The sequence below is a fragment of the Chiloscyllium plagiosum genome, unplaced genomic scaffold, assembly GCF_037043375.1.
Source record: "Chiloscyllium plagiosum isolate Xiang-an unplaced genomic scaffold, Cpla_swu_hap1 HiC_scaffold_42, whole genome shotgun sequence".
In the NCBI taxonomy this organism is placed as follows: Eukaryota; Metazoa; Chordata; class Chondrichthyes; order Orectolobiformes; family Hemiscylliidae; genus Chiloscyllium; species Chiloscyllium plagiosum.
Window position 1 is genome coordinate 6,828,567 of NW_028270180.1, and position 13,955 is coordinate 6,842,521.

The following is a 13,955-nucleotide window of genomic DNA, read 5'->3' on the forward strand; positions in this document are numbered from 1 at the left end:
GAATGTAAGGAATTAAGGAGACTTTCCATGTTACTGATGATTATATCTGTAGGAAGTGTGTTTGGTTGCAAATCCTATTGGATCGCATGGATCAGTTGGAGCAGCAATTAGAGGTAATGAGGAACTTACAAGAGCGAGAGGGTGTGATGGATGGCAGTTGGAGGAAGGGGAAAAAAAACAGATACAGTCAGGTAGATGGGTTACCTCGAGGATACATAGGGAGGGAGGCAGGCAGAGCAGGAGTCTCCTGTGGCAATCCCCATCTCAAACATGAGGGACATGGATAGGGTAAACAGACAGTGTTTTTTCCCCCAAGGTAGGGGGTTCCAAAACTAGAGGGCATAGGTTTAAGGTGGGAGGGTTAAGATTTAAAAGGGACCCATGGGCAACTTCTTCATGCAGAGGGTAGTGAGTGTATGGAATGAACTACCAAAGGAAGTGGTGGAGGCTGGTACAATTACAACATTTAAAAGGCATCTGGATGGGTACATGAATAGGAATGGTTTAGAGGGATATGGGCCAAGTGCTGGCAAATGGGACTGCATTTGTCTAGGATATCTGGTTGGCATGGACGAGTTGAACCAAAGGGTCTGTATCTATGCTGGAAAATCGCTCTGACTCTAAATGATTAACTGAAATGTAGTGCAATGATTACTACTGTGAAAAAAATGGAATCCGAACAGAACAATGCTGTAGGCATTGACATTAAAGATTGCAAATTAATGTCAAGATTCTCAGTCTGTAATTTCGTGCCATTACATTTTTCTTTGGTCTTTCTTTCTTTGCTATCTACAGAAAAAGAGCAGAGAATTGCTATTCGGCATGGGATATTCCAAAAGCGAGATAAAAAAGCAAATCTCCATTGAAATTTAAGGCTTTAATTAAGCCATCTGCCCTGTGATTTTCCTCAGCCTCTCTTCATGTGCGGCAGCACCTTTCCTTAGTTATTGGAACAAGTCTACAGTATGGGAAAAACTGTGCTGCAAAAACATTGCTAGGAATAGGTCTTCAGTAGCTCTAGTTGGAATTGTGGTTTTTGACAAAAGGCTGGTGAAATATAGTGAATCGAAAATGTATTTCAAATGGATATGCCACTTGCTTGCCAAAATGTGCACTGGGACATTTTCACCCTCTCAACTGAAGTGACCCTACACAGTGGAGAAATGGAACTTCAAAAGGGATTGAATCTAAGTGGATGCGAAAACAATGGGAAGGACAAGGTCCTGAAGAAATTGATATTCAGGACTTAGACACATCAGTTTGATAGCTTTCCTCTTGTGACATGGTGTAAATGAAATACAAGAGCTGCCATTTGATTTGCTCTGGAAATATAAGGGCTTCACAGAAAGCAAATCAAAGACCCAAGAGATGATTGTTTGACAACTTAGAACAGATCACTCTAAGCAAAAATCACAATATATATTTTTTTTAAAATGAGTAATCTATTTCCCCTCATTTTCAATATTCTCCAAATATAGCAGAAGATCAACGGAAGTGGCATACCAAAGGCAACCTTGTGAAAAATATTCACCTACATATTATAACGAAATTTAAGGCACATTTGTGAAACAGGATAAAGTACATTCACACACTTAATAGATAAGGACATGAAAAACGACTTATTCAACATTTGATAAAGAGTAAAATAAAATCTAAATAAAAGGCAACACTTACTTGTTACATTTCTTTGGTGGAGGAGGTGGGGGAGAATTTTGACTGCTTAGACAGCCAATTTCTTTTTCACTTTCAGGAACACCCATCATCAGCTTTTCATCGTCTTGTAATCCAGATATCATAATCTGTGTTTCACTGGCAGTAGAAGGAGTTTTAGTATCTATTCCAGCGATATCCAGTTTGTCAGCCTCAGTCTTTATAGCATCTAGTCCAAGCTCCTGTTTATAATTCAGTATGGTGGTCAGCTTCTCAGTTGGTTCTAAAATCTTCTGATCACTGCAAAGGTGATGTCGTTGTATCGGGGGTGGTGGCAGCATGTGTATCACCCGTCCATTCAGTCCAATTAATTTGTCTTTATCTTTCTCTTTGTCCTCCTCTTCGTCTGTTTTACGGCGACGGAAGAAGCTTTTAAAAGAGATCCATCGTTTTGGTTTGGTGTCCTGTAAGCGTTGGCGACCCTCTGGGTTCAGCGGTGCGGATTCAATCTCAGGTGTACGTACAGGGCTAGTTGGCTTCCCCCAGTTACTGAAGTGTTTGTGCAGAAGATTGCCGGCATGGTAAGGGGAGGATGTAGAACGTGGAGGAGGAAATGGGGGCAGTTGTTCACTCTTTGGGCTCGAGCAGGGTGCACCAGGAGATTGTAAAGTACTTGGTTTAGAAGTGGGGACAGTGACCTGCTTTGTTAGAATGCTTTCTTTTTGTCCTTTTGCAAATGTGCTGTCCATCACTTTGGACATTTCTGTTTCACTATTTGCTTGTGAGGAAAATAATGACTTTGGGCGGATGTGAACATCTCCAGTGCCTTCTAAGATAGCAGGTGGCTGAGAGTAAAGTTCTTCTGCACTATTGGCTTTGGATGGTGTCTGGGGATTTTCAGGTGGCATCTGTGGAGGCTGAATAGATGCAACAATTTGGGAAAGCACAGTGCTGGCATTTTCCCTGCTTCCTGATGATGTCTGCCTTTCTGGTGTTTCTTCCTTTCTGGCTGGTGAGTCTAGAGTAGTTCTCTGAATCCTAGAAGGAGAGCTGTGATTGGATCCGAAGCTTTTATGTGGCGAAATTTGTCCTTTGTTTTGGGCATTGTTGAACTCCTGCACTTTCTGCGCAACGGAGCCAAACGCCTTTCGTTCTGTGCTAGTGCTTGGTCCTTTTACTGGAGGCAAATCTGTAGATTTTCTTACTGTTGATCCAATTTCTTCATATGTATGACTTGCCACACTTTCTAAAGCTTCCTTTTTCAAATGTGATCCACTTGGACCCAAGAAGCTTTTATAAATGGCCAAGTTGTCATAAGCATTTGGATTAATTACTATTGGCACTTTTATAGCCTTGTGTTTTGAACTCTGCGCATATGTTGGTTCATCATGTATGATGATAGGGAAAGGGGGCATTCCAGCATTATTGTAACTATTGAACTTGATCTCAGACAGATTTGGAGACTTTACGGGAATAGTTTTTGAAGTAGCATTTGAAGTAGTTGGTGAAGTAGGAGCTGATTTATGACTCATTTGTCTTGGAGGAGGAGTAGGACCAGAACTACTTGACATTAAAGCCACCCTGGGCATTTTCTGTCGAGGGCTAGTGCTAGAAGTCCACACCTCCTGATACCTGGTAATACTTGACTTTTTCTGGTTGTTTATCTGGCTTGAGAGTGACGTTGGTGGGCTTGCACTCACTGGTGAAGTTTTTGCACTTTGAAGAGATTCAGATGAACTGTCAATCTTTTTATTGTTCATTGCAGCAGATACATCAACTACAGTGTATGGTTTACACATACCTGGTGGTTCCAAATCCACAACTCTGTAAGGCTTTGCTTGTTCTTCCTTTGGAATAATGTTAATTGTCACAGTTTGCCCAGAACTTTCTGTGGAATTCACCGTGAATTCCTGCTTCTCACTTTGTAGGGCTATCTTTCCATCCTTCTCTTCCAACCTCAATGCAAGAACAGCTTTATGAGTTTCCAGAGACTTTGCTGCAGTGCCTCTTGCTGGTTTAAATGGAGCTTGCTTTACTTGGGAAACCTGTCCGTTTTCACTTATACTTTCATAATCTGGTTCAATAAACTTGGTGCTTTTACAGTCACTTGAAGTAAGATCACCATTACAAAGTTGTTGATGCATAGTTTTGGTTGTCCCAGCTTGAGACCCCTCTGTCATTGAGGAATCAGGAGATGTAGATTCAGAAGATAATATGCTTGGCATACTGTCCTGACCATATGGGATCAACGTTTCATCACCGTAGCCATTTAGAATTTCATCGTAACTATCATCATAGTCAACAGCACAAATTCTCTGCAATGACTGCTTTCGTAATGGCACTGTGTTCCACTTTTTACCATCACGGAACCTGACAGGTGAGAGTGTGTTGGCCCTAAAATTAGCAAAACGTGGTTGACCACGCATACGTATTTCCATTGCCAACAGCTCTTCATCACTTTCATCCCAACTTTCTCGCTCTTCTGTTGCATTCTCACTTGCTTCATTATCCACTCCTTGATCACTGCTAAAGGACCAATCTGGGTAGCAAAAGAGTCCTCCTTCATTGCTAATGATATCAGAGCTGCTGCTGAGCATTACACGCTTACCTGCATTCTCTCTCATACCAGCCACAATACAACTAGGAGGAAGCTTCCTTTCCAGGGACCGTTGATAACATTTGTTGATCCTTCCAAGAAAAGACTCTCTATCACATACTTTGCTTTGCAAATGTGGCTCAGGCTCAAATCCAACAATTTCCTTCAATACATCCGTTAATCCATTATTATTGTTGTTTGGCATTCTATCATTAAAAACTCTGTCTGGGTTACAAGCCCTTTGAGAATTGCCGTTGTTCTCTTCATTGTTATTGTTCATTGGTTTCCTATTGAGAAGAACACCATTCCTATTCCATCGTTGCTTATTTTCACAGCTTTCCACTACCTCCATTTCTGTACTCACAGTTTGTCCATCGATGACCATCATGGTGGGCTTCACAGCAATTGTTGGCTTCTTGGCAACAGGAGGTCGAAAGTTACCTGTGCCTGACCTACCCCGGTGATTGTTGCTATGGTTAGCATTAGTTTTTAAATTCTTACATGAAAGAGGAGGTGTTTCAGAGGCAGCAGACAAACAATGCAAACTTTTGGGCTTAAAACAGTTCTTGCATTCACCAGGTTTCCACACGTGTTCAGTGAAGGCGTTGCAGGCGGACATTTTTCATAGAGCTATTCATGAGATACCCCTCGCTTACTGCATTCCACTACATTCACTGAGAAGTTTCACTTCTCAATCACCAAGTTCATTTATCGAAGTTCAGTGTCAACCTGTACCTAGGAATGAAAGAAAATATTAATTAAGGAAGGCTGTATTGAATGAAGACTCAGGGCTTGACTTATAAATCGATGGCTAACTAAAACTGAACTGCTCTAATTTCACGCTATTCACCCTTCAATTGTAAATTTGCGAGAGTAAATACACATAGCAATCTTTCTTCATCTATTTTCTCTCCCAAAGAGAGATAATACAGTGATCAACACCTCTTTTGATTCCACAAAAACAGGAATCAAAGGATTAATAGTCATCCAAACAAACAAACAAATTAGAAAGAGTAGGCCATTCTGTCCCACGTGCCCTCTCACTCATTCAGTAAGGTCATGGCTCACCTGATTGTAGCCTCAACGCCACATTCCTGCCTACCCCAAAACACCTTTGACTCTCTTGTTAGTCAAGAGTGTATCTACCTCAGCCTTAAAAATATGAAATGACCCTGTCTCCACTTCTCCCTAAAGAAAGACTATTCCACAGGGTCCTAACACCAAAACAAAAATTCTCATCTTCTTCAAGGGGAGGCTAAGTGAAATCGGACAATCTCCTCAGCTGGAGCTTTCTAAAGTGGAGAAATAGCAGAACTTCAAGGCTGGTCAAGGATCTGAATGGAGTACATCTATCCAGGTTCACTCTACATTTTGCCTAATCTCCATTCACTTCAGTACACCACCAGCACTGACACAGGAGATATTTTTGGAGGACGTAGCCACATTACACATCCAATAGTAATATCTACAGAAATGGATGAAGATTTTTAGACTCTATTTTTCCATCTTACTTTATTCTATTGGTTGTCAGTGTTGCCATTGCCCTGAAACAACATGGATTGTGGTACCACTGACGCAATTTTCCCATTTTTTAAAATCTGGTTATATGTACCAATTGAAGAAAATTTCTGGAAGAATAAAGAGAATTGAGTATTGTCATCTCGTTTTCATTCATTTCGAAGCAAGCTTAATTATGTGGTTTTTGCTCCAAACTCCTTTCATTTTACAAAAAGAATTATGACATAAATGTTCACATTCATTAAGAAAAATTTCTTCCACTGTGCCTTGAAAATGCGCCTAAGCATCAAGGGGCCAATTCCATTGAATAAACTTGATGTATTCCCATTTTCTCACACACAATCTCTTCTCTAACCCTAGTGGAACAGCCAAATTTGATGCAAAGAGATTTTGCCTGACTGATTCTGACTAAATATATTTTCTGTAGGAATCTTCTACCTAATGGGAGGAAAGGTTTTCAGAAATATCCGAGAGACGAAAGGTAGCGTCCAAACCAAGATACTACATCTGCCTCATAAAAACTGAAAGAACTGCGGATGCTGTAAAACTGAAACAAAAACACAAGTTGCTGGAAAGCAACTTGAGTTCTGAAGAAGGGTCACCAGACCTGAAACATTAACTTTGAATACTCTTCACGGATGCTGCCAAACCTGCTGAGCTTTTCCAGCAACTTTTGGTTTTGTGTTTTACATCTGCCTCCGCTGCTTACCCCTTTACTTATCAAAGGAAATACTGTAAATGGTCAGTTGTCCCAAACAACCTATGCCAGTATTTGTGCGCCACACAGCCTCCTCCTATTCTTCTTCATTTATCTTGATCAGCATGTTTTCTTTTTGGTCGTGGGTTTATGTGCTTCTGTTTAAATGCTATTTGCCATAACTAAGCTGTGATAGTTTTTAAAGGTGTTAAAGTGCTGGTGAGCTGCCTTCTTGAACTGCTGCAGTCCATATGCTGTAGGTAGACTCACAAACCTTGCAAAAGACTCACAATGCTAAGAGGAAGTGAGTTGCAGGACATTGACCCAGTAACACTGAATGAACAGCAATATATTTCCAAGTCAGGAGGGTAGGTGGCTTGGAGGGTAACTTGCAGGTGGTGGTGTTCCCATGTATCTGCTACCCTTGTCCTTCTAGATGGAAGTGGTCATGGGTTTGGAAGATGTTCATGATTGCTGAATTTTCCAAACACACTTCTATCCTAGATTTCCTGATAGCCAACTGAAATCCATTTATTGAAATGGGTTACTGTCATGTTCCCATCAATTTCCAGATCTAAGTGATACATTTTTTATGAGAAAGCCTTCTGTATATCTTTGAACATTTGTTTGCAAAAGTAGATACTGTACATTGAGTTGAAATCAACTCAAACTGCATCAGCAATTGCATACTTTATCAGTGTGACAAAAAATTAATACACAGCTATTTTTGCTCCTTTCACCCTACATGTTTACCAAATGCTTACTGAGAAAGTTTGAAGATCTGAAAGAAATAATGTGGATCATCCAGCCCACATGCCCCAAAATATACATGCTACACCACCTTGGATTTTGTCACATTTACATAACCTAAAGATAACTGAAGGTTTTCGTTTTGACTGCATCAGTAACCAAATGAAGTTCCAAAGAATCAAATAAAAACCTTGGATAATTGCTTTCCGATTACATTTACTTTGTCCCAGCAAAGATTCTGTATTCCAAGAAGGTTTTGATTGAAAATGATTAGAAGAGATGAGCTTGCAGATACAAGTTTACATATCATTAAGACTCTTATTAACAATAAGATGTACATTTCTCAAGTGAACTAGATCACATTTTAGGTAGTTCAACTCAACTCAGTTGTGCAATTGTATATAATGCAATGTATTTTCTTACTGATCATTTACAACTATGAATGACAGCAACATTACTTTGCAATAATACAATCTGATCAACAGAGGGCATGAAGTTACTATACATTCTTGAGACAGTACATTTTACTTACAGAATTTCACTGTTTCGAATAGAATTCCACCCAACTTCTGAAATAAAATCATGTTGGGGTCACAACTTCAGAGATTGGATATCAGGAAGGATTGCAGATATATATACAGCACTAAATCAACAATGGAGAAGTTATAAAGCTTTCAGAGGCTTAAACTACTCCAGTGTTGAGATCTTATCAGAGGTAGAGGAAGTTTTTTTTTTAAAAACAGTGGTAGCAGGGGGTCTATTAAGTCGGAAAGCAGTCAACCAATAAAACTTCCTTCATGTTATTGCAAATGAGCTCAAATTTAGACAAAGCAGCTTTTCCTTGTACCAAAGGAGAGATGTTTCTGCAGCCTAGGCAAGATTGGGAATTAAATATAACTAGCTTATATTTTACATAGTTGTATTCATCCAGCAAGACTTCCTAGTAAAAGTGAAACTTCACAAACTTAACCAGTATGTTACAAATTTGTTCACTGAGCTGGTAGATTTTCTCTCAGACGCTTCGTCACCATGCCAGGTAACGTCATTGTTGAGCCTCTGGTGAAGCACTGGTGTTCTGTCCCACTTGCTATTTATCTGTCCTGGTTTGTTGTGGTGGATGATATCAGCACCGGAAGTGATATCACCCACCACAACAAACCGAGATAGATAAATAGCAAGTGGGTCAGAACACAAATGCTTCACCGGAGGCTCACCGATGATGTTACCTAGCATGGCGACAAAGCGTCTGAGAACAAATCTCCCAGCTCAGCAAGTAAACTTACAACCTGATCCACAACCTGAGCCACAAATCTTCTCCAAAATCCTAACCATTAGATTTCTGGGAAATACTGGGTCATGATGTTAGTTTGAATTCGAAGGCAGTTCCTATCAAATCTGAGAAACCATGCATCACACTGGCTTGTAAACCTGTAAAATGCATTACCCCACTGCCACAGGTGCAAAGCCAATAAGGTCATTCAAAAGGGTTAGAAGTATTCACTTGGGAAGATGGAGGACAGGGAATTAGATACTTAAAAGTACAGAGCCACCGTAGCTAATAAAATAAGACGACGATGCACAATAACCCAACTGGCAGACCACTGTTCTTATTGTTAACTCTTCCGCACACAAGCATGTTAAAAGCAGCTTTAATACTGACTTCAATGCAGAAAGATGCAGGTCAGCAAATACTGCATTCAGGCATCTTTGTAGATTGCAATCAAACATGACTAACAAAGTAAAACATTCCAAATTGTTTCCTGTCTATATAAATACTACATGGGGATTTAGTAACATGATTCATTACCACAAAACAAAGCCAAGAGTACATCACAAATTCACCACTGTACAATGGAACTGAAAATGTACTTAACACATTGGCTAGGAATCTCTTTGGTGCTGCACACAAATCTTTACTGTCACTTTATACAAGCACGACAGATCATAGTTTAACCATATTTCCAGTAAACTTAGTGGCAGAGTAGGAACAATTCCCTAGAAATTCTCAATCAGAAGCTCCCTTTGTATTATTAATTGTGATCTTACACAATATAATTGACCTGTAGTTTTTTTTTGTTAAATTTGAACTACCACCATTTGTAGGACAACAGTTAATGAGCAGGTGCAAACAAAAGCCATACAGTAAATTTACACCAATGCTAACAAATTCTTTAAAGGATTGCTGGATTTGAATCAGCATAGTCATCAAAAACTAATCAGTTCTTCCTTGGGCCATACCCTACCAGGTTTCATTGAAATTTCTGCGTTAGGTTTTGAGATGGTTTGGTTGTCTGGAACAAATAAAAAAAAACAAAGGTACAAAAGGCCTGTTCTGAATTCAGGCATGATAATCCAGATTAATCTAAATGTTAAAATGGTTCCAAATGTTACATTCACTGTGACAAAAATATACAATGTAAACTTCAGTCTATGTTTCAAGACCTTACTACCAATGAGTCTTTATCTTTTGCTAATTTATTAACAGAGAACACTAACCACATAAAAACACAATTGTTATGTACTAATTACTTAATCTCTGTTTCAAAACAAACTCAGAATGACCAGTGCCGATACAGTATGTCTCAGAGAGGGTGCAGAGTGTTCTCAAAGGGGAGAGGAACCAGCAGGAGGTCACTGTATACATTGGAACCAACAACGTAGGAAGGGAAAAGGAGAGATTCTGAAGGGAGAATGTCGAAAGTTAGGCAGGAATTTAAAAAGGAGGCCCTTGAGGGTGGTAAACGTGACTACCTGGTCAGGTCCACGCCCCTCTACAACCCACCCTCCCATCCTGGCACCTTCCCCTGCCACTGCAGGAACTGTAGAACCTGGGCCCACACCTCCTCCCTCACCTCTATCCAAGGCCCTAAAGGAGCCTTCCACATCCAAAGTTTTATCTGCACATCCACTAATATCATTTATTGTATCCATTGCTCCCGATGCAGTCTCCTCTACATTGGGGGGACTGGGCGTCTCCTAGCACAGCGCTTTAGGGAACATCTCCGGGACACCTGCACAATCAACCACACCGCCCCGTGGTCCAACATTTCAACTCCCCCTCCCACTCTGCTGAGGACATGGAGGTCCTGGGCCTCCTTCACCGCCGCTCCCTCACCACCAGAAGCTTGGAGGAAGAACGCCTCATCTTCCACCTCAGAACACTTCAACCCCAGGGCATCAATGTGGACTTCAACAGTTTCCTCATTTCTCCTTCCCCCACCTCATCCTAGTTCCAAACTTCCAGCTCAGCACTGTCCCCATGACTTGTCCGGACTTGTCCTACTTGCCTATCTCAGTTTCCACCTATCCACTCCACCCTCGCCTCCCTGACCCATCACCTTCATCCCCTCCCCCACTCACCTATTGTACTCTATGCTACTTTCTCGCCACCCCCACCCTCCTCTAGCTTATCTCTCCACGCTTCAGGCTCTCTGCCTTTATTCCTGGTGAAGGGCTTTAACCCGAAACATCGATTTAGCTGCTCCTTGGATGCTGCCTGAACTGCTGTGCTCTTCCAGCACCACTAATCCAGATATCTAGAATACTCCTGATGCAACAAGCTAGGAGGATAGATCAGATAAATGTGTGGCTAAGGAGCTGGTGCATGGGAGAAGGGTTCACATTTTTGGAACCTCTTCTGGGGTAGAAGTGACCTGTATAAAAAGGACAGATTGCATCTGAATTGGAAGAGGACTAATATACTGGCAGAGGGATTTGCTAGAGCTACGCAGGAGGATTTAAACTAAGTGCAGGGTGGGAGTGGAACATTATCAATCCTCTTCGGTACTTCAAAAAAAAAATCAAGTTCATGAGACATGATTTCCCACACAAAGCCATGCTGACCATCCCTAATCAGTCCTTGCCTTTCCAAACATCCTGAGATAGCGAGGAAAGAGATCAATCTGAGACTGTTGCAGTTGGGAAAGGGAACGAGTCAAACAGTCAGGGCAGGAAGGAACAAAGCAGTGAACAAGGTAGGACCGATAAATTAAACTGCATTTACTTCACTGCAAGAGGCCTAACAGGGAAGGCAAATGAACTCATGGCATGGTTAAGAACATGGGACTGATATATCATAGCAATTACAGAAACATGGCTCAGGGATGGACAGGACTGGCAGCTTAATGTTCCAGAATACAAATCCTACAGGAAAGATAGAAAGAGGGGGCAAGAGAGGAGGGGGAATAGCATTTTTGATAAGGAATAACATTACAGTTGTAGTTAAGGAGGATATTCCTGGGAATACATCCAGGGAAGTTATTTGGGTGGAACAGAGAATAAGAAAGGGATGATCACCTTATTGGGATTATATTATAGACCCACTAATAGTCAGTGGGAAATTCAGTAACAAATTTGTCAGGAGATTTCAGTCATCTGGAAGAATAATAGGGTGGTTATGATAGGGGATTTTAACTTTCCAAACATAGACTGGGACTGCCATACTGTTAAGGGTCTAGATGGAGAAGAATTTGTTAAGTGTTTAGAAGAAAACTTTCTTATTCAGTATGTGGACGTACATACTAGATAAGGTGCAAAACTTGACGTACTCTTGGGAAATAAGGCAGGGCAGGTGACTGAGGTGTCAGTGGGGAAGCACTTTGGGGCCAGCGACCATAATTTGACTAGTTTTAAAACAGTGATGGAAAAGGATAGACTAGATCTAAAAATTGAATTTCTACAATGGAGGAAAGCTAATTTTGACATTATTAGGCAAAAACTTTCAAAAGCTGATTGGGTGCAGATGTTTGCAGGTAAAGAGATGCCTGGAAAATGGGAAACCTTGAGAAATGAGATAATGAGAGTGCAGAGACAGTATATTTCCATTAGGGTGAAAGTAAAGGCTGGCAGATGTAAGGAATGCTGGATGACCAGAGAAATTGAGGTTTTGTTAAGAAAAAGAAGGAAGCATATGTCAGGTATAGAGAGGAGAGATCAAGTGAATCTTTAGATTAGCCTGAACTAGGCCAGACTAATCAAAACATCCTTGAGCAGGCTATCCAGACCATAACTTTCCAATTTGTTTCAGTAAGTGTACAGTCAGAATTACCTGGAGTAAGCTAGCTAGATTGACTACGAGGTTTTAAAACAGACAGAAATTTATTCACAAAATTACACAATGAAACACAAAGAACAGAATAAAGAACCCCGACATAACTCAGTCTATCCAAACTAGACTTAATTATGCTGTTCTGAATATACACAACAGTCCCAGTAAGCAAACCCCCTTAAAACCCTGTATAAATGGAACAGATGCTTACAGGTTGAAGTTAGAAGGGCAGCAGGAGAGATTGAGTTTCCAAACAGCTCACTGTTGAACTCCCAACCAGTTCTGGATTGAACTGCTCAACTAGAGAGCTGACCACTCCCCTTTCATTATACAGGTTACTTCTAAAACATGACCACTTTGGCCTGAAGTCTCATCTGTTTACATATAAACAAAAGGCCTCAAAATCCTTTTCATCTCTGTGCCAAACTAGTCTAATTGGAGCCCGCCCCATTTACAATCCCTCTGAAAGAAATCAAGGACACAGTATCCTTGAGAAAAGGAACAGCTTTTAGAAAAAAGGAACCAGCTTTGTGACACTATAGACCAGTGAGCCTGACATCGGTGGTGGGCAAGTTGTTGGAGGGAATCCTGTGGGACAAGATGTACATGTATTTGGAAAGGCAAGGACTGATTAGGGACAGTCAGTACGGCTTTGTTCATGTCTCATGAACTTAATTGATTTTTTTTGAAGTAACAAAGAGGATTGATAAGGGCAGAGCGGTGGATTTGATCTATATGGACTTCAGTAAGGCATTCGACAAGGTTCCCCATGGGAGATGAGCTAGCAAGGTTAGATCTCATGGAATACAGGGAGAACTAGCCACTCAGATACAAAACTGGCTCGAAATAGAAGTCAGAGGGTGGTGGTGGATGGTTGCTTTCCAGACTAGAGGCCTGTGACCAGTGGAGTGCCACTAGGTTTGGTGCTGAGTTCACTACATTTCATAATTTATGTAAATGATTTGGATGCAAACATAGGAGTTATAGTTAGTAAGTTTGCAGAGAGCTGCCAGAGGAAGTGGTGGAGGCTGGTACAGTTGCATTTAAAAGATATCTGGATGAGTGTATGAATAGGAAGCGTTTGGAGGGATATGAGCCAGGTGTAGTGGACAGCAAAGAAGGTTACCTCAGATTACAATGGGACCATGATCAGATGGGCCATTGGGCTGAGGAGTGGCAGATGGAGTTTAATTTAGATAAATGTGAGGTGCTGCAGTTTGGAAAAGCAAATCTTAGCAGGAGTTAAGGTCCTGGGGAGTGTTGCTCAATGAAAGAACCTTGGAGTGCAGATTCATAGTTCCTTGAAAGTAGAATCTCAGGTAGATAGGATAGTGAAGGCGGCATTTAGTTTGCTGTTCTTTATTGGTCAGCATATTGAGTATAGGAGTTGGGAGGTCATGTTGCAGCTGTACAGGACATTGGTTATGCCGCTTTTGGAATATTCTGTGCAATTTTGGTCTCCTTCCTATCAGAAAGATGTTGTGATAGGGACTAGATTGAGTGGAGATATCTGGTCAGCATGGACGAGTTGGACTGAAGGGTCTCTTGACTCTATGAGGCTAGTTGGGGCGGCACGGTAGCTCAGTGGTTAGCACTGCTACCTCACAGCACCAGGGTCCCAGGTTCAATTCCAGCCTCGGGCAACTGTCTGTATGGAGTTTGCACGTTCTCCCCGTTCTGCGTGGGTTTTCTCTGGG

At 41.2% G+C, this 13,955-nt stretch overlaps 1 protein-coding gene across 5 annotated transcripts in view; it reads right to left on the reverse strand.

Moving 5' to 3' along the window:
- peak1 (pseudopodium-enriched atypical kinase 1) overlaps positions 1-13,955 on the reverse strand; it is a 183,917-nt gene that overhangs the window by 32,340 nt on the left and 137,622 nt on the right. For all 5 annotated transcript variants that reach the window (XM_043680402.2, XM_043680398.2, XM_043680403.2 and 2 more), the window contains one exon: positions 1,675-4,981. In XM_043680402.2, the coding sequence (XP_043536337.2) occupies positions 1,675-4,865 (3,191 nt within the window). In that variant the 5' untranslated portion in view covers positions 4,866-4,981. The remainder of the gene's footprint in view (positions 1-1,674; positions 4,982-13,955) is intronic.